General features: G+C 35.8%; 2 protein-coding genes across 9 annotated transcripts in view; both read left to right on the top strand.

Moving 5' to 3' along the window:
* LOC131079523 (uncharacterized) overlaps window positions 1–23,461 on the top strand; it is a 174,437-nt gene that overhangs the window by 98,209 nt on the left and 52,767 nt on the right. For all 8 annotated transcript variants that reach the window (XM_058017498.2, XM_058017496.2, XM_058017491.2 and 5 more), the window contains one exon: window positions 22,987–23,207. In XM_058017498.2, the coding sequence (XP_057873481.1) occupies window positions 22,987–23,207 (221 nt within the window). The remainder of the gene's footprint in view (window positions 1–22,986; window positions 23,208–23,461) is intronic.
* Window positions 16,845–18,079, top strand: LOC131079525 (uncharacterized). The gene is made up of 2 exons (XM_058017499.1): window positions 16,845–17,243; window positions 17,353–18,079. Exons 1-2 carry the CDS (start codon window positions 16,886–16,888, stop codon window positions 17,526–17,528), a joined length of 534 nt encoding a protein of 177 aa, XP_057873482.1. The 5' UTR covers window positions 16,845–16,885; the 3' UTR covers window positions 17,529–18,079.

The following is a 23,461-nucleotide window of genomic DNA, read 5'->3' as shown; positions in this document are numbered from 1 at the left end:
CTCGTGTTATTGGAAATGGATATGATAGTTTGTATAAGCTTTTAGCTAACCCCATTCGAACACTCATTCATGAAGCTCCTGAATCTAGTGAGCTATGGCATAGAAGGCTCAGCCATCTTCACTATCAGGCACTTCATTCACTTGAAAAGATGGTTAAAGGTATGCCTAAACTTAGTCAATTTTATGATGATGCTTGCAAAGGTTGTGCATTAGGTAAGAACACTAAAAGTCCATTTCATAAAAGTGAAAATAGAGCTAAGGAAAAACTAGCACTTGTTCATTCTAATTTATGTGGACTAATGTTTGTTCCTTCTCCTAGTGGATTTCTACACTGTTACATTTATAGATGATTTTTCTAGAAAAACTTGGATTTAGTTTCTAAAATCAAAAGAATCTGATGAAGTGCAAGAAGGTTTAAGGAATTTAAAGCTCTAGCTGAAAATATGTCTAGTAAAAGAATTAAAGTATTAAGAACTGACAATGGAGGTGAATACACCTCAAGTAGCTTCAATGACCTTTGTGTAGAAACAAGAGTTAAGAGGGAGTTCTGCATCCCCTACAATCCTCAACAAAATAGTGTAGCTGAACGGAAGAATAGAGCCATTGTTGAAGCAGCCAAAGCTATGATTCACGATCGGGACCTGCAGACCTTCTTATGGGCCGAAGCATCCAAGACTGCAGTGTACATTTAGAATAGATGCCCTCACCGTGTCCTGAAGAACATAACTCCTGAGGAAGCTTTCACTGAAGTCAAACTAGATATCAGCCACCTAAGGATCTTTGGAAGTCCTGTCTATGTTCATGTACCAAAGGAAAAGAGGACTAAGCTAGAGCCTTCCGGGAAGAAGGGTATCCTTGTTGGATACGGTGAATCCTCCCAGGCATTTCGCATCTACATTCCCGGTCAAAGGTATATTGAGGTAAGTAGGGATGTTACTTTTGAAGAAAATATTGCTTTCAAGAAATCTAAAGGTTCTCTTATTGATAATGGTAAAGAAGTTAATGATAATCAAAATATGGATGTTGATACTAACCCTGAGATTCAGAGGGAGTTTTCTATGTCTCTCGAACCTATTGAGCATGGTGATCCTTCTGAGCCTCTAGATCCAACTGATGGACCCAGAGATATTGCAGTAAGCAAGAAAAGACCACTTTGGGCTAGAAGTATAGTGCAAGAAGCATAAAAGTTTGTAGCTCCTAGTGGCACTTTCAGAGAAAGTAAGAGACCTCAGAAGTTCTCCAACTATGTTGCAATGATGTGCAACATCATTGAGACCGAACCATCCAACACAGAAGATGCTATGAGTCAACAAGCTTGGAAGCAAGCCATGGATGAAGAATACAAGTCCATCATCCAGAATGATGTCTGGGATATTGTTCCTAGACCTAAAGGTAAGTCTTTTGTTTCTTCTAAATGGTTGTTTAAAATTAAACATGCTGCTGATGGTAGTATAGAAAAATATAAAGCTAGATTTGTAGCTTGTGGTTTTTCTCAAAAGGAAGGCATAGATTATGAAGAAACATTTGCTCCTGTTGCTAGATATACTTCTATTAGAACTATTATAGCCATTGCTGCAGCTAAGGGTTGGAAGTTACATCAGATGGATGAAAAGACTGCCTTCCTTAATGGTGTCATTGAGGAAGAAGTCTATATTGAGCAACCAAAAAGATATGAGACTCATAATAGAGAATCACATGTATGCAGATTAAAGAAAGCTCTTTACGGCCTCAAGCAAGCTCCTGGAGCTTGGTAAGAAAGAATTGATAAGTACTTGGTTAGTTTAGGGTTTTGTAAGAATGATGTTGATCCTTACATTTAAAGTATTTAATGGTGAAATGCTAATTCTGGTTTTATATGTGGATGATTTATTCCTAACTGATGAAGATAGTCTCATCATTAGGTGTAAGAAAGAATTAGCTACTGAATTTGAAATGAAGGATCTAGGCCTAATGCATTACTTTCTAGGGTTAGAAGTGTGACAAAGATCTAATGAAATTATTCTAAGTCAAGGAAAATATACTGTTGATATTTTGAAGAGATTTGGAATGTTGGATTGCAAACCTATGTCTACTCCTATGGAAACTAACTTGAAGAAATTGAGTTTATTTGCAGCTAACCCTGATTTTGTAGATCCTTCTGAGTACAGATAGTTGATTGGATCATTGATGTATCTAGTTAACACTAGACCAGACATTTGTTATGCAATGAGTGCACTCAGCCAGTTTATAAACAAGCCAAAGTATGTTCACCTTGTTGCAGCCAAACATATTCTGAGATACTTGCGTGGAACTGTTGGCTATGGGCTAAAATATCCAATGAACACTTCCATTACCTTGGAAGGCTACTCAGATTCTGATTGGGCAGGAAGCGTTACCGATAGGAAGAGCACTTTAGGTATCTGTTTTAGTTTGGGTTCTGCTATGATTTCTTGGGCTAGCAAGAAACAGTCCTCTGTAGCCTTGAGTACTGCAGAGGTTGAGTATATTGCATCGAGTGTTGCATTGATAGAAGCAGTGTGGCTTCGAAAGATTCTTGCTGGGTTGTTTGGACAACCTTGGGAACCCACAGCTATTCATTGTGATAATCAAAGTTGTATTAAAATGTCTGCTAATCCTGTGTTTCATGACAAATCAAAACATGTGGAAACTCACTATCACTATGTTTGTGATATGGTACAAAGAGGTGCCTTACAACTGAAATATGTCAGCACTGATGAGCAGGTTGCAGACATTCTCACCAAGCCCCTTGCTCGTGTGAAGTTTGAATACTTCAGAGATAGGCTTGGAATTGTGGAGAATCCAGCTATGACTGAGAGGGAGTCTCAGTCTTAGTGATGCACTAAGTTGCATCTTCCAACCTCTGCAGGCAATGCATGGTGGAGTCACCCTCTGCGGGCAATGCATGGTGACAGTATTTCCTTCTTTGGGAGAAGATTGAGGTGAAAGACCTCTTCCACCCTCTGCGGGCAATGCAAGGTGGATCCATCCTCTGTGGGCAATGAAAGATGGAAAGTTTTGTTGTCTTCTTGCAGGTTACTTTTTCATCCACTGCGGGCAATTTAAGATGAAGAAGTCCATGATGCATGATTACACTATTTGCTAGAATCCTCCCTAGCTAAGAGGGAGTGTTGAAAATAATAGCTAGCTCGGATACCTGATTGTTTGAATTTGAATGTTGTCATGGACAATTAAAATTCAATATGTATTTATCTATGTTAAATCGAACTATTATGGGGCTGGGCCCAAAAGGGCAATGTAATTTGATAAAGGCAATATGATTTGATAAAGGCAATATTATCATTATGAGTCCTGTCCTATTTAAGGTGGCTCAATAAAATGTAAATAAATAAAATATCATAGCAAGGCCGACCTTGCAAGATAGCGCCCAAAGTTGGATATATAACAAACATCATTCAAGGCATTCATCACCACCATCTTATGCGAATGTAATCTGCTCTCCAAATCAGCGATTTCTCCTTCACTTGTGCGAACTTGTTCAAGTCAATTGTGTGAATTTATTAAGGCTGATAGTGGGGTGAATTTGTTCAAGATCCATGTGAATTTATTGAAGTCTCTCTTCAAGCGAATCCCTTGAAGGAATTGAAGGTGTCATCTGCTGTCTGTTACTTCAAGGCTGCAAATACCTTTTCCATTTCAGCGAACTACATTGTCTATGTATTCAAGGGTGCAGGAAGCATCCTTTCAAATCTGATTTAGCTATCTTACTGTCTGAACAGCAAACTGAGATAAGTTTTATTGCCTTGTAATTGCCTACATTTGAGATAATACATATTGGATTTGAGGCTAGGTTTTTCACCTCCAAGAGGGAGGTTTTCCTAGGGTATTAGTGTGTTGTTGTCTTGTGTTTTTCATTGCACTTTCAGTCTGTTATATCTGATTGCTAAAATTAACAATAATTGGGTATGGATTTGCGGAAGCAACAATTTACGGGTACGGGTACGTCTGTACACACACACACACACACACACACATATATATATAGTGATAAAATAAATATATAATATTAAATAAAAAATATACTTAATACCCGATATATATATATCTATATAGATTATAATGAAATATGTTTAATTTTTTTTTTTAATATATTATCAATTTATAATAATATAAATAATACATATATAATAATATATCTATTAATGGTTCAAAAAATAATGACGAAAAGTAAATGACAAAAATAAACACTGTTGAAAAATTAATTTGTTCAAAAAGTAAATTTATATGGCTTGGATGGAAGCTTGAGGAACTGCACACAGAGGCAAAACATGGAGGTGAGACACGGATGCAATGCCATGATTTTCTGACAAATCCGAACAATGGCAAATGGCAATGAAAAATTACAATTTTTTCTGAATCTGCCTGAGCCGCACCAAGGATGAATCCAGGGGTGAACCTGGTTCATACCAAAACCTGGCTTGTACCCGGCTTTGATTCCGGGCCTTACCTGCAAAATCCGGTATTTGAGATATTACATGAAGAAATTGTAGAATATAAGGGTCTGGTTTACATTAGCTATGATATAATTAGTGAAGTCAACAATATGTAAATAATCACAAAGATGCTGAAATAGCTATGGAGACAATGATGTGTAGAAATAGACATATATAATATTGTTTTAGCATTTAGGTGTTTGCACAGAATGACCATACCACATAGAAGTAGTTAGACGGACTGCCTGAGATTATGTGTTGAGATATATCAGATCCTCTATGCCATCGATAGTCCCTTGGATGTTTGTGTAGTTTCTTATACGCTTTAGCCTTTCTTTCATGCTGGAGGATCATGCCTATTCCCTGTAGTCATTTCATTTGTGAATTGGCACCTTTCTATAATTAATTGTTGCCCCTTCATAATCCACGTTTTATCTTTATTGAACCAATTTACTTAATCCTTGGGAATTAATAATTTGATAACAAAATCGTTGCACCTTTTTAATGCTAAACAAACCCGATATGAGTTAGGGGATGACTAGCTTGATAGGAACTGGATGATTTGACCTTAGGGTTCGATCCCATGAAATTGTGATGTCTTACTTTGTAAGACAATTTCATGGCCTAGATTGGTTTGCTAATTAAGATTGTCAATTCGGGGGCATGACACTTCTCAATGAAGTTCCTTCATCTCCTCATGTCATTTTGGCACTAGCAAGGAAGCAGAGGCTGCACCTTCATCAAATATAGCATTCCTATGCTTTGCCATCCCTATAGCATCTTATACCTTTGCCATTGCCATCTTCCAAATTGATCAAGGAGAAACAATTTTAGAAGTCAGAGCCTTAAATTTGCCTAAGCAATATAAAATGCTAGATTAGAAATGAAGTCACCTCCAACCCTTTTTTGCGTAGCAAACCTTTCATAAAACCTAATGCTGCTTTAGACTCATAGGAAAAGATTATTTTTAGCCTCCTATTAGAGACAATATTGCGTGTCTTCCCTTTTCTGAACTTTGCTTACTCTAAATCTTGCACCAGACTACAACCTGAGAAATACCCACTAGACAACTCTAGAGCCTTTAATGTCTCTTGATATCAATTCCTTGGCATGCTTGAGGTATTAACACAACTAATGCTGTTGTCCACCATACCATTGCCAAAGGATTTAGCACCTACATTTTTGCTAATCCCCATCCTCTGCACCATAATTGACAAAATACTCATTTAATTTCACACATGCTTTGCATATAATGTGGGTACTTCACTAGGAAATGGTATATGAAGCCCTCAAATCATTTAAATAATGATTTGGCCTAACATCAGCCTGCCAACATGGAGCCTAGTTTGCATTTTCATGGAGGCTGAAAGTTTAGGTGGCTAACTTGATCGGTCCATGAACTTTGGAACTGACTATATGACTGTTATGGGCTCTTGAAAAATCCCTTAACGAGCAAGATAATCTGCTGCAAAGTTTAAATGTGCTTGTGATGAAAGCTGATAAAATAAGATTTCTCCTTTAACCCAGAGACAACTTCTACATATCTATTTAGCATCCAATTCAGATTGCTCCCTTTATTGACAGCATTTATTACCATCATTGAATCATTTTCAACTACTTAATTTTCCTTTTGCAAAGTGCAGCTGCAGACCTGCAAGCAACATTCCCATTCTGCTTTATTATTTTTCCTTATACATAATAAGAGTGAGCCTCCATAAACGAAACCTCCTTTAGAATCATGAAGCCTCCATAAGATTATTAAACTTAGGCCAAGTTAGAAAAGTTTTTAAAAAAGGCATTGGAAGAATCCTTGAAGCGGGCCTATTCAAATAGTTGTGATAAATATTAGAAGTACAAGGTATAAATTTAACCAGTCAAAGGTGTTTTGGTTGAATAAAAAAGTGATATATATTGGAGTCCATCTATTTGTCAACAAGCAAACTAAACTGATGAAACATTGGTGACAAGTTGTAAATTAAATATATGGCTTGAAAGACAGAATATGGTCTTGATAGACAAGTTTAAATAACCTTGAATTTAGACATAAAAGGAAAGTGAAGACGACAAAACTTGAAAATGAAGCTCAATATGAGGCTTACTGTATGCATGTGTGTGTATACTGTCAGTAACTGTATACACATATAGATAGATAGATGTTTATATTAGGTTGAAGATTAAAGGGTTTGTAAATTGTTCTTCTTTCTGAAATTAAGATTCCAAGTTTATAAAATAGTTTCTCGAGATATTGATGTCATAAAAATGTCACTATTATAATCACAGTTAACAGGAGGCAGGGACTGGAACTGGTATTGTGGACATGTATGTCAAAATGGCAGAAATTAAAAAAAAAAATATATAATCTAAACTTGGTAAAAATAATTTTATGCTGTCACCTTAAAGAATATCAAATGTATAAAAATAAAGAAAATGACATGTTAAAGTGAAAACACAGATGTAAACAAAGCAAAGATTTATTAAATTGATATTTGATAACCAGCATTATGACAGACAACTTAATTTTAAACACTTGGAACTGATGGGAGAATCAGGACAAGAATGGTATTATACTATTATTTTAAAAATGTGGTAAGAGTATACTTAGAGGTGGCTATATTAAATGCTTAAAAATAAAAAAAATAACATGTCAAAGTGTAAAAACAGATGTAAACAAAGCAAAGATTAATTATATTGATATTTGATAACCACTATTATGACAATTTTTTTTTGAAACACTTGGAAATGACAGGAAATTCAGGACAGGAATGGCATTAAAAAAATAAAATGGTAACAGGGCGTTTAGAGGTGGCTATATCATAAATCAATCAATAAAACTCCTATGCACATAGGCATCTTAAGAATTATTATTGTTCATTTTGTATAATTAGATCTTTAGGCTTTGATAAATAACTCAATTTGAAGCATAAAATACATTTCTATTAGTTTGTATCTTTAGTTCTTTTAGCTCTTGTCAAACTTATATAAATTCTCAAGGAAAAATCAGTTCAGTTTCTATGATATTTATGAGAAGCATCTATAGGAAGTTTCTCACATATAAGGGATGCTTATTGGAGATGTATATAGACACAAAAATAAATTATTTAAACTTTCTTGATGTCTAAGTCATCCCCATATGTCTCTGAGATGGGGATGTTTTTATTATATGGGAGACAAGTATGAGTGTTTCTGGTTAACCATGTTGAAAAATCAAAACCATCTCAAAAGCCTTTAGTATCCAAAGATTAAGCAGAACATTTTTTTGCAGAAAGGATAAATTAAATTAATGAAAATAAATTACATCCAAATACAAATTTGAGATTTTCAAATACCCATAGCTATCAAGATTGTCAAAAGCTGAAATATCTAGGGAGGTTTCACAGAATACCACCAAGCCCCTAAACCAAACTCATGTCCCCAACAAGATTCAGAAAGAAGAAATTAAGTTTGATCATGATGAAGCTGTTGGTGTAGATCCTGTTAAAATTATTGCCATTGATGTCAAAGGAGATATCAAAGGAAATCTAATTGGTGCAACGTATCAATGTCTTCATTGAGAAAGAGGCCAAAGGCCGCTAATCGTTTCTCCTTAGCAGCACTCATACTTATATTATTCCCTTTGAAGATTGCTGGCGGACTCCCTTTGTTATATGCAAATTCACATTACCTTAATATTTATCTTTGGGCCAACCATACTTTGGCATATAAATAAAGTTACTATATTCTATGCTGGGCGACAACAAATGTTCCAAAGCCATTTGTAAATAAAGTTTAAATTCTAAGTTTTAAAAGGTAATAGAATTATCCTTAAGAGCAGTGATTCCATAAGGAGGCAATTATAAGATGTAGCAATCAATATTGAAGAAGCAGCGATTTATGTGTAAGGAGTAGTGATTATTTTTTACAAGGCATCGATTTATTTGCAAGGCAGAGATTAAGTGATAGAGGTTAATAAGGCAGTGATAGTGAAGCATAAAGAGAAGCGATCAATCATTCACAAAAGACAACATTAAGTTTGTTAAGGGTTGTTAACAAAGGGACGTCACCTTTGGTGAGAATTTGTCCCTCCTTTGAATCAACACCTCCCTTCTATGCTATCACCTCCCTTCATATAGAGACATGAGGATATGAAAGGAAATAAGGAATAAGTGGAAAATGTATAATGTGTAGAATGTCTTGTCATTTAAACACAAGCAGTTTTTTTCAAGAAAGGCAAGTGAGAGCAAAATAAAAGGATCTATAATTCAAACTCAAGTAGCCTTTTATGAAGAAAAGAAAAATCATTTGATAGAAGGCAGATTATTGTGAAGGAGAATGTATGTGTGAGCCTATTTGTGAAGGTAAATAAATGTGAGAGATATATGAAGGATATTTATGATTAAAGAGATAAATGATATCATCATGGAGGAAATAAATGAAGTGAACATTGTTGAGTGATAAAGATATATCATATATACACCAGCAGATTTGTGTGTGTTGAATAAAAGTTATAAACTTATATCATACAAGCACAAGTTGATTTGAGGAGAAGGAAACGTAGAAGATTGTCAACACAGATTTTGTGAAGGAATCATAGCAGATCTGAGAGCAAGATTATAGCAGATTTATTAACAGATCTGTGAGCAAAATTATAGCAGATTTTGGGAGCAGATTTATAGGAGATTTTGGAGAAGAATTTTTTTGTTAGAGGTTGTGTCTCTTGCTGGGTTGGTGCTCAGTAGTGTGGATTGGTATCTCTAGTAGGTTGGTGCCTACAAAGTCTGTTAGAAGATTTTTTATAAGCAATATTTTGCCATGGTTTTCTGTTGAAGGGGTTCCACATAAATTGTGTTCTTCTTGTGTTCTTAATTGTTGATGTTTTGCAATAGATATTATTGTGGTTATTAATTTGAAAAAGTAAGGGATTATCTTGTATTGATTCACCCTCCCTCTTAGTATAAGTGTGTGCTAAAGGCAAAGCCTCCTAGTCGGTGACATTCTAGTCATTATTCATTTTGGAAACCCATTTGGCTGAATAGTCAGCCAACTAAATTTGTTCCAAATTTTTCTCCATCTATGAAGCTCTCCACAAAAACCTTGCTTCTGTTCCAGATACTGATAACCAAGAAAAACTCAATAAAATCCTTTAGAGTCACTAGCCCAAGCAAGCACATCATATCCCTCCAAAGAATTACATGGCCTATTCATTCTTGAGAATTGATAAAATAGTAGCCCAATCTTTAGATGATCCCCTTTTAGGCCAAACTTTAGGATCCTTCTAATAGCATATCCTAGATTCCCTCATTAAAATACTATTCTTAAAATCTGCAATGGTAGACCACTATGTTGCGTAAAAAAATTCACTTAAGCGTTGAAGATGCATGAATCTTGAAAGGATTGAAGGGTGAGAATCCCAAGAATCCTTCCAAAAAAGAGCTTTATTACCTTTATTAATAATCTGGAACAAGCCTTCCTTAATAACAAAAGCTCCTCTCTTGATAGCATTTTGGACCATAGAACCTCTCCCAATCGAATCAATTTTGGGAATGTCCCATTCAATAATTCCTCCCAAATACTTAAAATGAGCTTGATAATTAAATTCCAACCGCCGTAGGCTTAAGGCCATGCTGATGTGTTTTTTATGCACCTCAAACATAGAACAAATACCAAGGTATCTTACCCTCTCTTGAACAAAATCTTCCCAAATGTAAAACCATGTGATCAATTGGAAGACTCGAATATTTTGAAATGTCAAGTCTTGACATGCGGATAAGCTCAATGGTTTGATGTGATATTGCTGGAATCACAAGGGGACTTACGTTGAATGTATGAATGTTTGGATACTTGGATGTTGTTGGAACTTGATTATCTGATATTGAAATCTTATGATGCTTTCTTTCCTAAACTAACTTGAACTGAAAAAAAAGGACAAAAGGGGAAGGGTTTAGGAAGACTAATCTACTTCTAAGAATGTAAGAAGTAATGAATGACTTGGTGAAACTCAACTAGACTTTGCTTTGACATCAATGAACAACTCCACAAAACTAGTGCAATCTTCTAAGGTAAATATATGATGTTCAAACTACCACCGACAACATAGACACCATCGAGACAATGCATATCAATGTGTTAATAGCAATTGAAGTTAAGCTTGAATAAGGATTCTAGTTGACCACACAAGGCAAGTTTACAATCAACAAACTGCTAGTAGCATGGATATGCGAACTTCACCATTAATAATCCACAAGATCTTTCATTCAATTAACAAACATTAAAACAAATGAGAAGTAGAAACCATGCAACTTGTTGAAACAACACATTTCACCATATATTCAATGAAAAGAGTATATTCATTTACAAGTCTTAGCAACAATTTCTTCTTCTCGTACCCTACTCTACTCTAACTTCTAATTCCTAATTGCCTTACCAACTTCTACTCCTCTAACATTCTTCTATAAACCTTTACAAATGAGAACTTTGAGCCTTATATAGAGGTCTCACTACAATGAATGGCTCAGATTGATTCACAATCAATGGCCAAGATCAAAAGATAGAAACCCTAATTAGGGTTGTTACAACCACCATTACATTGGCCAATGAGAGATGAGGATAGGTAAGATAAATAATATTTGATGTAACGCCACGTGTTACTTGCTCCATCCTTGAATGAATGCTGATTTGGTACCCCTTTGATTGGTCAAATGGTGACCGGAATGCCACCTCAGCTTGCCTTGTAGACTTAATCAATTTGCCTTCAATATTCCTCATGATGTTTGGAATTCCTTGTGATATTTTGCATTTCATCCTTATGTTAGGGAATTCCCCTTGAACAAATTCCCCACTAACGTTGTTTGACTTTGAGATCCCTTGATGAAGTTTCTACTTTGTAATGTGGAATCCCCCGTGCTCATGTCTTGGATTTGTCTTTCCTCATTTGTTCACCATCATTGTGAAGTTTGCTTCATGTTTGAGCTTGTCCACATCCTTGCTTTTGGAATCTCTGTCTCGAAATCCCCTTCCAATCCTTGAAATGTTGATCTTCTTCCTGGAAATATATCTTTGTCAAGTCTCCTCCTTGCCTTGGGCAATCCTCTTTCACCTCAAGCCTTGATCATCATGCTTCCTTTCCTTGTAGCAGACCTGCAAAACAAACAAATATTGAATCAAACACCTAGGGGATAAACCTTGTTTCAACCTTGGTGGGAAATCGATCCTCAGAAAGATAGATCAGTTCCTAAAACATCCACATTATCTTTCGCCATTTCTTCACTTGGTGGAATTTTGATGCCCATAGGGACTTCTCATTCCTCATGACTTATGCTCTTCCTTTATAATTTTGCCCTCAAGTGGAAATCCAACGGTCATTGGGACTCATTGTCCTTGAAAAATTTGTGTTGATTTGATCACCATTTGATGGAGTGGAAATTCAAACCTCATCTGGACACTTCAATGTTCCTTACTTTTGTCCCAGCTTGTGATAGGTAATTTGAACAATCAATTTTCCAGAGTTAACTTAGGTTCTGATTTCAATCAGAAAATTGGAACTGTGTAACATAATTCTGGAAAATACAAAGGATTTGATCAAAATCTGGAAAATTTGTCTTTAGAAAACCTGATTTTCAGACTTAGGATAAGTCTGATTTTGATGCTTAAGTCTGAAAATGCACCCTTAAACTCAGAAAATGAATGATATTTCACTGTCTCAGGTTTGATTGCTAAGTTTAAATTTCTGAGGACACCTCTGAAAATCGTGTTTCAATGCCTGGAAATTATGTGTTTTCAGTTTGAGACCATGGCTGGTAATGTTGTCTCAGGTTTGATTTTCTGAGTATGAGGTCTGAAAACACCTCTACAAACTGAGTTTTAATGGCTGGAAACCCTCATGATCAATGTGCCACACCAACCCTTAATGCGATTTGCCCAAAATCAACTGAAAATCACCACGTATTTGGTGTAGACAATGGCTGGAGACAATGTTTTCAGATTTTACCTTCTTTAATCATTAAATATATGTGGTAGGGGAAAATCGATGCCAATTGGGACATATTTATCTTTAAAATTTCACTTGACTTTCACTTTCAGCCTCTTGGGGAAATTCATTCCCCATTGGGACACATATTTTCACTTAAATTCATCCCAATTTGCAAATTAAAACCTTGAGGGGAAAATCTACCCTCATTTGAACACAATAATTTCCTCATTTAACTCATTCCACTTGACAAATCCCCTCCAAGGGAAAATTGATGGCCATCAGGACACACAAATTTGATCATTTTCATGTAAAATACCCCCCGATGGAAATTCGCTCTTCATCGGGACTCAAATTCCAATTAAAAATCATCAAATTCCATCATAATGTCCTCCAGGGGAAAATTGAACCCCATCAGGACACATAAAACTTGTCATTTTACCTCCTAGTGGAAAAATGTGGGTCATCGGGACACATACTTCATACATTTTGCTCTTGTAGGCTTAGTAGAAAAACAACCTCCATCAGGACAACTTACTTTAACACCTTAATTTCATGGGGGAAAACTATCTTCCATCGGGACTCTGATGATTTTCACACTGTAAAAGCCCAAACTTAATTTTGTCATTTCGTGCAATGGAAATTCTATTTCCATCGGGACTTAAAACATTTTAACTGGATTTGAGGGGTGGAAAACAGGAGTCCATCGGGACTTTGTGCATTTTTGACTTATTCTATCTCCTAGGAGTGGAAAAACGACTCCTATAAGGACTTTTGATGCTCTAGCCCGAAACTCACACCAATTTGCAACATTTTAAACATTTTTCGCTCAAATTTTGAAGGCAAATCGTGACTCAACACTTAGAAAAATAAACTAACAAGCTGCTAAGGCAATTTGACACCTAGGATCATTTCCTTGCAATTTTAACACCCTTTTGCATTTTGACATGACACCCTCTCATAAGCAAAGGCAAACACTAGGAAATTATTGCTAAACTATGGTAATCCAAGCAAAACACCTACCCTAAAAAGCGAAAATGTGGGGGTCCCCCCATTTGCAATGGGGTGATATGTGAAAATGTGAAAATGTGACAATAGGCCACCATGAGATTAGGACTACAAACTTGGTCCCAACTAATTAAATTCCATTTCTGGGACAAATTTCCTGCCCGAAGAAATTTTTATGAGAATCATTTGAGGAAGCTTTTTGGAGCATATAAAATCATAAATCTCTAAAGAGGACGAGCTTGCAAAACAAACTTTATGAGAGTCAACCTTCTTCCAATAGATTACCATTTGAATGTCCAATAACTAATCTTTATATGAAGCTTATCTAAAATTTTCTTCCAATGTGCACTTTTTTCTTTTCTTTTTTTTGATTGGTGAAATGCAAGGATTTTAAACCTGGCTTGCACTAGGTGAGGCCACAAATGGGGGACCTCATCCTCGACATTAACACATCGAAAACAACCTAGACCTGTGAGCACGATAGTCCAGCTGGGGCACAAGGCCACCGAGCCCACCAACCTAGCGAGGGTCTGGCATAGATATTAACACGTGTGAAACCAATGGCATGAAGGCCACTATGGTTCATAATCCGTGAGCACATTGGATCAGCGAAGGCACAAGCCCGCTATCATAGTGGCCCAACAAGGATTTTAACCTTGGTGGCAATATATTCCACAACTTAACCATAACACTGTAGGATCAACCCCCTTCCAATGTGCACCTTTAAGAATACCAAAAGTTAAGAGATTTTCTCAAGTAATCAAAAGGAAGATTTGTTGGATGGCCATTGGTGTTAAAATAATATTAATATCTTTTATAATGGTCATCTTCTATTTTTAGCAGTCATCTTAGTTGTCGACTTATTTAGCTATTTAGCTTTTTAGTCGACTTATTTAGCTTGTTAAGTTAGCTTTTTATTATTTAGCCTTTTAAGCTATATTTAGCTTTTTAAACTTATTTGATTTCACTTTAACGACTAGTTCTATTTATAGAACATCGTCTTGTAACCTCTATATATACGTGTGTATATTATTCAATGCATAGATGACACACTCACCGAAAACTCAGCGAGTGACAAAAACTCGCCGGGTTTTTGGACTTGGCGAGTAGTAATGACTTCTACTCGCAAGGAAAACTCGCCCGCATTCCCTTATCAGCCGAAAACGGCATAAAATCCATTCATTTTTTGTTTTTCAATATGGTTTTGGGCTGAGAAGGGGGAAACTCACTTGGAAGGGCTTGCAAGGTGATTTGGAGTGATTATTGAGTGATTCCAAGTGGATTTGAAGGGGATTTGAAGGGAAAATCAGATTCCAGGTAAGTTTTTTTATTTATTTTTCTATGTTTTTTTAAAATAATTTGTTTATTTTTTGTTGCATTTAGATTGATTACAAATGATTCCTCGGTAGTCTAAATCATTTCTAAGTTATTTACACAAGATTTAACACAAGTTTTGTTGAATTTTCACAATTTTTTGAAGAATCTAGTTTTCAAAATTTTTTTCAAACCCTACTTTTTTAAAAAAAAAACTTCGAATGATGTCTAAATTTATTTAAATTAATGTAGATAGTTTACTTAGTGCTAAATTGTTTAACTAAAATGTTAATTTTTTTTTTCACTTTGTATGTGTAGGTTAAGTAAGCATTAATCATGGCAAGGGAGCAATGGCCACTAGATCCATGCCCATCTGGATATATAGGCACCCATCCTAGAGGTGCTAGAGATGGGGCATGGAGGTATGCCTATGAGGGACCCAATCCTGGGTCAATTATATGCATAAAGTGTGAGAAAATACTTCATGGAGGCATCAACCGCCTCAAATACCACCTTGCAGGAATAGATAGGCATGATGCTAGAGCATGCCCTGGGACCAGTGAAGAAATAAAAAGACAAATGATTGCCCTACTTGCAGCTGGGGAAGAGAAGAAATTGCAAAGGAAGAGGGCAAAGCTAGCCATGAGATCAGCCATAGCTGAATCTCAAGGTGTTTCTATTGACCTTGAAGAGGAAGAAGAAGCACTTGAGGGCATAGTGGGCTCTCGGCGTGGCCCACGTATCCGCAAACCCACCATCAACTCGCCCATTGCTTCTGCTTCCTCTAGTAGAGTACCTGGCACTGTTCCACTTCCATCACAACGATCAGGGTCGATAGGTGATTATTTTGTGCCTAGGAACACACCTGGAGCACAACCATCATTAGAGGCCACTGGATGGAATAAGGAGGTACATGAGAAAACTGACATTGCAGTTGCTGATTTTTGGTACTTCAACAACATTGCATTCAATGTGGCGGAGAATGCTTATTGGCTGAATTTGGTGATTGCTATGATAGTTTCAGGAAAGGGGTGCAAGGCCCCTTTTCGCAAGGATTTGAGTGGGAGGTTAGTAAATTACTACATAGTCCACTTGATTTCATTTTTAACTATTTTTTAGATTTCTTGTTTATTAAATCAAAATTGTGTACTAAGACCTAATTTCACTTTGCACTTATAGGTTGCTCACAAATGCAGTTGCTAGGGCAAGAGAAGTGATGGAGGATCAAAAAATTGAATGGGCAAATAATGGCTGCACCATTCTTTCTGATGGGTGGACAGATGGCAAGAACTGCACCATCATCAATTTTTTGGTTGCTTGCAAGGACAATGTAGTGTTCTTGAAATCTGTTGATGCCTCCAGCAAGGTGAAAAATGCAGAAACATTGGCTGGAATGTTGGAGCATGTCATCATGGAGGTGGGGGTAGAGAATGTGGTGCAAATTATCACAAATAATGCAACAACATATGTGTCAGCAGGTAGAATCCTTTTGAATTATCACCTTTAGGCATTATCAATATTTTCTATTGTTGTGGGCTTTGTTTTACTTGGTTGCATGTTTCTTAAGAATAAATTCTTCTTTTGCAGGAAGAATCCTCCAAGAGAGGCACCCCACTCTTTTTTGGACACCTTGTGTAGCACATGTCCTTGACCTTCTTTTGGAGGACATAGGAAAACTTGAGTGGGTGACTCCAGTTGTGGAAGATGCAAGAAGGATCACCAAATATATTTACAATCACCCTTGGGTCCTAAATTTGATGAGACAGCACACCCAAGGGAAAGATTTGGTGAGAGCTGGTGTCACAAGGTTTGCAACGATTTTCTTGACGTTGCAAAGCATTCTTGCTGCATTGACTTCTTTGAAACAAATGTTTGTGAGTGGAGAATGGCTTAACTCACCTTATTCAAAGAAGCCTGAAGGAGAGGCTATCGCATGCATAGTCTTCGACAACCAATTTGCACAAAGGGCTGCAGAGATTGTGAAGGTTGTTACTAAGTTACTTCAAATCTTTAATTTTTAAATTTTAGTTATTCTTGATTCAAGTCTCTCATTACTAATTTGTGACTTCATTATTTAAATTTTGATCATTTTGTAATTTGTATTTTTCAATTGTAGGTGTTAGAGCCCTTGGTTCGAGTTCTTCGCTTGGTGGATGGGGATAAAACCCCAATGGTATATCTTTATGAGGCCATGGATAGGGCCAGGGAGTCTATCAAAAATTACTACAAGGGGGATAGGCTCAAATTTGATCCCATTTGGGAAATTGTTGATAGGAGGTGGAACAATCAGCTCCACCAACCCATTCATGCAGCAGGGTACTTCCTCAACCCTCGTTTTAGGTTCGGGGGTTCTTACTCAGATTCGAATGGAGAAGTCATGGAGGGCCTCAGTACATGCATTGAGAGGATGGTACCTGATGTTGAGGAGAGAGACCTCATTGTGAGTGAGCTCCAAAATTATGAGGGAGGAAGGGGTAAGCTATTCTCTTCAGAGCTGGCTAGGAGAGGAAGAACCACTCAAACCCCAGGTATAACATTTGCCATTTGGATTTTGGGATCTAAAGACTAAATGATTGATAAATTATGTTTTCTCTTTTCTTTTAGCTTTCTAACTTTTCCATTTTATTTATTTTGCAGATGCTTGGTGGCAAAATTGGGGTGGAAACACCCCACATCTCAAAAAATTTGCCCTCAGAGTCTTATGTCAGCCTTGCAGTTCATCCAATTGTGAGCGCAATTGGAGCTTGTTTGAAGCAATCCACACGAAGAAGAGGAGCAAGTTAGCGCAGAAACGACTCAATGACCTTGTCTAGGTGCAATATAATCTTCAATTGCGTGTAAAGAAGGTAGAGGAACTAGAAGGTGGTCCAATTGATTTGGATGATATAGATCCTTACAGTGATTGGACATCACAGGAGCAACCTCCATTGTTTTCCGACACTGACATCACTAATTTGGAGAGGCAGGCTATGGAGGAGGGGGTGGATTTGGTTTCAGGTTGGATGACATTGAGGAGGATGAGGATGAGGATTCATTGCCAGTGCCAGAGGCAGGTGGAGACATAGCTTCATCCAGGATGGAGGATGAGTCTGAATCAACCATACCAAGCGAGGAGGCACAGTCACGCCCAGTCCCACAACAGACTTATACGACTAGACAGTCTAGACCCTCTAGTTCTACCTCTCCCCAAGTTTTTGCTAGAGCTGGGAAGGGGAAGTTGTAATTGTAATTTGTAATGATGTATTTACTTTTGTTTTTACAAAAACTATTTAGTAATTTACTATTTTGCTTCCAGGCTTCCAGCCATCAGCATTCCTCATGAGGATGTGATTTTGTAGACACTTTGCATTTAAATATATCTAGAACCAGCTTGTTTCTTTTGTGTTATCATTTATTGACTCATTGGATGCATCTTCTCATTAAATTTTGCAAAAAAAATGCATTTTTTACTAAGTTTAAGCGTGTTTTTAAGTTGCGGAGTTTTTCGCCAAGTTTTTTTTCCAAGGGCTCGGCGAGTCGAGCTGAGTCGCGAGTAGTTCAACTATGGTTCAATGTATTTATCCGATTATTGAATCATTCATTCAATTTATTTTTCATGGTATCAGAGCATGGAAATTAAAAATTTCGAAAGTTTTTGTTATTAAAATTTTTTGAAGTTTTTATTGAAGAGATTTTTTTAAAAAGTGTTTTTTTTTAAAAAGAGCAGGTTCTTTTTCTCTTCCTGGGCGGATTATTTTTTGCAGGTTGAAAATTTTTCTAGGGTTTCTGCAATTTTCAACTAGGGTCTTGACCCTTCAATTCAAGTCGAAAATTTATTTTGGTTGCTATTCTTGGTGGGTGTTTTGAGACCTCAATTGGATCGTCATCAAATTTTTCTGGGTGCATCGTTTTCCGTACCTCAATTTTTTGAGCCATCAGATTTGCATTCTGATTTCAGATTCTTGGGTTTTTCGAGAGCTTTTTTGGGTTGGTCTCATATTTTTTTGGGTGCCTCGTTTTCCATGCCTCGAATTTTGTGCCAGCGAATTTGCCTTGGAATTTAAAAACAGTCCGCGATTTTTGCTAATTCTGTGGACATCGGAAATTGTGGTGTTTTCTGGGCACCGCTTATGTTGTACATCTGACCTAGGGTTTCTGCCCCTATTTTTTTTTGCGTTTTTTTTGAAAAAATAAAATCATCTATTTTTTCTTTTTTTTTTACAAAAAAAATCAGAAGTATTTTTTTATTTTCTGATTATTTTCAGGAAAAATTTCAGGTTTTAAGTTTGCAGAAAATTTTAATTTATGGGTTTCTTCCAAACCTCAAAATTCATGCATTGGGATTCGTGTCTCGATTTCCACTCCAAGGTTTCAGATTTTTTGTGCAGTTGCTTTTATTCTGATTTTTGAATTAGGTTCTTTTGTCTCATGCTTTCACTAGGTTGACCTCGTTCAACCTCCATTTTCGTGATGGCATATTTGATTAACATTATGTTGGAACACAGTCAAAAGTTCAACTGTTGCCACAACACTTGGAAACAGTGCATGTTCACGATATCTGAATATCGTGACCTTTATCAGATTGATTTAGGCTAGACCTCATCTTACAGTCCTAGGGGTTTCACGATTTTTTCCTGAAAAATTGTCTGTCGGTTTTTTGATTTTTTCCACAAAAAAATCATGGGCTGGTTTTCACATTTTTTTTCTCAAAAATTGTTCACAGGGTTTAGAATTTTTTCCTTCAAAATTATTATCTGTCATCCACAAAGCTTGGGTGGGATTTCTAGGTTTTCACGATTTTTTCTTCAAAAATTGTTTGTTGGTTTTTACGATTTTTTCTTCAAAAATCATCTGTAATGCATGAAGTTCGCGTGGGATTTGTGATTCGCGAAATTCTCTATTTTTGATCGATTTTTCTCCTAAAAAATTGTGTTTTGTTGCAGTTAGTTTTGGGTCATACTGTCAGGGCGAACATCTGCAATCGTGGTATCTTGCAGTCTGTTTAGGAGTTGTTGGAGCAAACAGTTCTCAGTACTCTTCTGCAAAAGGGTTTGCTGATTTTTTCCTCAAAATCATGGTTTGAGGCTTCAGTAATTCATATGTGTCAGATCTCTAATTCGCGTGTGAAGGCTACATTAGCTTGGATGGCTTTTGGTACTATTGGTCATTTACATTTTGCAGATCTTGGGAGGGCCTCTGTAGTAGTAGATGGTCTTTGCATTTGTGATCATAACACCTGCAGTGTCTTCTGTAGGGTATTGAGTACGATGACCATTAGGGTGGGTGTTAAAATAATATTAATATCTTCTATAATGGTCATCTTCTATTTTTAGTAGTCATCTTAGTTGTCGACTTATTTAACTATTTAGCTTTTTAGTCGACTTATTTATCTTGTTAAGTTAGCTTTTTAATATTCACCCTTTTAAGCTATATTTAGCTTTTTAAGCTTTTTAGCTTATTTGATTTCACTTTAACGACTAGTTCTATTTATAGAACATCGTCTTGTAACCTCTATATATACGTGTGTATATTGTTCAATGTATTTATCCGATTATTGAATCATTCTTTCAATTTATTTTTCAATTTGAGCATTAAAGAAAAAGATGTATCTAAACACAACATAGTATGGGAGTGTGTTATGTTTTATCTTGTCCTTGGGATCTTGGTCTATGTATTGTTTTGGTAGAGAAAATATTATGTTAATTCTATACATAGGTGTGCAGTTGCCCCCATCTTTTTACTGTTCAATGTTTGATCTTATGTTTTGCAAATCATTTTTTATTATCATTGGGAAAACTAGAAATGAAAAAGCAAATTGTGAATTAAATAACTAAATGTTCACAAACTGATGAACAACAGGAGATCAAATCAAAGCAATAGAAAATGCTATGACTTAGAAGCCTTTTAAACATGATCTGTGGGCTTCATAGCATCCGTCAGTCACTGTTGCTTGATCCATAGCATCAAGTTCTGCTGTAGCTGCACCCAGGACTCGATGAAAAGCAGGAAATGTCTAACTACTGGATGAATATGAATAAGAGAAATGGATGTAGGGCCATTAATTTGCCCTTGTGAAATTTTATTGTTTGGAATGTAAAATCTGTGTAATCTTTCCAAAAACACTTTCACCAGAGCTATGCACTGAACAAGGGCGAGGATGAAAAACAAATTCTGTTTGAGAGACATTTGCATTTCCAAGTTTCATTGCAAAATACTTGTTCCAGATCTTATCTTTTGTATTAGATTGTTTTGTCAAAGTGGATATTAAATATTAACCATAAAAATCTTCCCATTTTTGATGTGATAAATATTCTATTCAATCTCAGATTTAAGTGAACACAAAAAAAGAAATAGAGGATATAAATTCAAAACTTTGTTATGAGTATCTAAGGTTATAAGAAATGATGCCATTTTTAGATGTTAGCAATCCTATACTTATACTTTTGTTGGTTAAGATACAGAACACTGAAATTTATGTAAAATGAATACATCGGTTCCAAGTTTGATATTAGTTTATTAGTGGTACTGGTGGTTTATGTCTGTTTGAGTTTCTAGGATGGCAAGGATTTTATGGGTTTTTAGTTGCATAAATAAACATTGTAAAACATTCTAAAGCACTGTGGTAAAATTTCAAAATGTAATTTTATAAATAAAATCTGATTTTTTTGGTATAAGTTTGATTATTATTATTTTTTTCTTTAAAGTTGACTGATCCCTGGGATGATTGAAGTCCCAACGTACCAGGGACGCCCACTCATGCAGGTGATGATAACAGGGTTTTCATGGTAAATTCCTTGAAGATGGCAAGGAGAGATGGAAAATGGGGGATACATGGGGAATGATTTGTCCCTATATATATTCACAACCCCACTTTGCCAAAACAAAAGGGACATCCCCTTATGCTTTCAGAATGTAGGGAACACTTCCCTATGGAAATTTGATGGTAGCTTTGTCCCAATTCAATTTGGGGTGAAATTCAAGACCTTGAAAACCTAATTTGAGAGAATGAAATTACAAGATAGTAAGAACAAGGAATGTAAATAATATTCTGTTGATATCAATTAAATATTTTTTTAAAGTGAAATTGACAAGACAAAATTGCAAGATTTTGATGAAGCTATATCCCAAAGAGATTAAAATCACTAGTTTGAAGTCAAAGGTTTGCTTACTGAAGTCAAAGGTTTGAAGGGTAGGATGTTGTAGGATGAAATCGGATGCACTTTAGTGACAAAATAAGTCCACAAAATTTAATACTCATATAAGTATGTTGTTACTAATATAGCAACGGTTGCTGTTATGAAGAACTTTGTTCCTACCCCTAAATTGATGGGCGATTGTTATAAGACTCTTCATGAGATCACCAAGGGACATCCTAAAATAGAACCATATAATCTTCCTGGTCATGTAAGTTATTATTTCGGATAGTAAGTTTATTGACATCCACATCATATAAAAGGCAACAAAAATTTCAAATGAACAAAAACATTTCAAGTGCCAAATTATTGATCGTAGAGTCACAATCAAAATAGTTTTGATTGAAGAATTTTTTCATATGTGATTTCTCTAAAGAATGATTTTGGAGTGCTGTTTCTTTTATGCACTGCTTTTCTACATGTACTTGTGTCAGTCTTACTGTCATTTGCCATTGCTTTATATGAGTTTGAATTGTTTTAAGAAGGTTATCGTTGGCTCCAAGCAATGTGTGATGGTAAATTTGTTAACTCTAGGTTGTGTTCTGTCAAGATATGCCATTTCATCTGCATTTATATTATAGTAGATATCTTACAAGTGTATCTATTTGTATATCAATACATTCCATCTATTAAGAATTTTTCTTGTTATGCATCCTAAGGTATATCAAAGGCACACTCTCAAATCAAAATTTCGATTTGTGGTAAAGCTCTTCTTCATGATATAACCATTATATTATTGGTGCAATTTAACAGATTTAGAAATTTCAACTAAACAGTGTGATAATTGCTAAGTTATGGTTTTTGAGGAAGTTCGAATTTCCATTCTTTACTTTAAATGACATTTTTATAGCTTTGCTTTGCATTTGTGCTTCAATATAATTCTTCAAATTTTTGCAGTGTTCCATATTTGAATTTCACAAGAATCTATTTTCAGAGCCATTCTCTGACTTTATGAACTTTTTTCAGTTATTTCTTGCAAATTTTAATCATAAGTATTTTATGAATGTCCTTATGAATGTTGATTTCCTTGATAACAAATTTTGTTGCTTCTAAAAATCAATATGGTTTGATATATCCTAAATTCTTTAATCTCTTCCAGTTTCCCAGGTAGAGTATGGAATCTTGAATTTACTAAATTTGGAGGATCCAAGGATTACAGTTCTGATGGACTGTGAAGGGATATCTACTTTAAGATTTCCAATGCATATGGTGAAGTCTTGCTCTAATCTTCTACAAAATCATTATCCATCTCGCCTTGCTGCCTTATATGTGACTAATCTTTCTCCTATTGTGCGAGTCATTGCACAAACTCTTATTCAGGTAAGTTTTACTATTTGAGGTTGTACAGGAATGGGTTTATTCTCTTACAATGGAATTGTTTAGCCTTTTTGATCTAATTGATTTGGAATGCTGTGTTTCAAAGTATGAAAGCAATGCAGTGTATAATATATGCATTAGGCATTTTAACTCTTTCATGTTATCATTGTCAATGTAATTCATTGATTATTTGCTCTTCATGCAAATAGGGAAAGTAATGGCAGGCTATAACTAATCCAAAAGAGCTATTTTGTGAT

This window comes from Cryptomeria japonica, chromosome 8 (assembly GCF_030272615.1).
Source record: "Cryptomeria japonica chromosome 8, Sugi_1.0, whole genome shotgun sequence".
Classification (NCBI taxonomy): domain Eukaryota; kingdom Viridiplantae; phylum Streptophyta; class Pinopsida; order Cupressales; family Cupressaceae; genus Cryptomeria; species Cryptomeria japonica.
The sequence above is the reverse complement of the archived record's forward strand: the minus strand, read 5'-3'. Positions and strand labels throughout refer to the sequence as shown.

Bases quoted from the DNA above. Each gene is read 5' to 3' on its own strand.
- LOC131079525 (XM_058017499.1), top strand. From the start codon at position 16,886: ATGGTATATCTTTATGAGGCCATGGATAGGGCCAGGGAGTCTATCAAA. The intron at 17,244-17,352 runs GTATAACATTTG...TTTATTTTGCAG, and splicing joins AAGAACCACTCAAACCCCAG to ATGCTTGGTGGCAAAATTGG.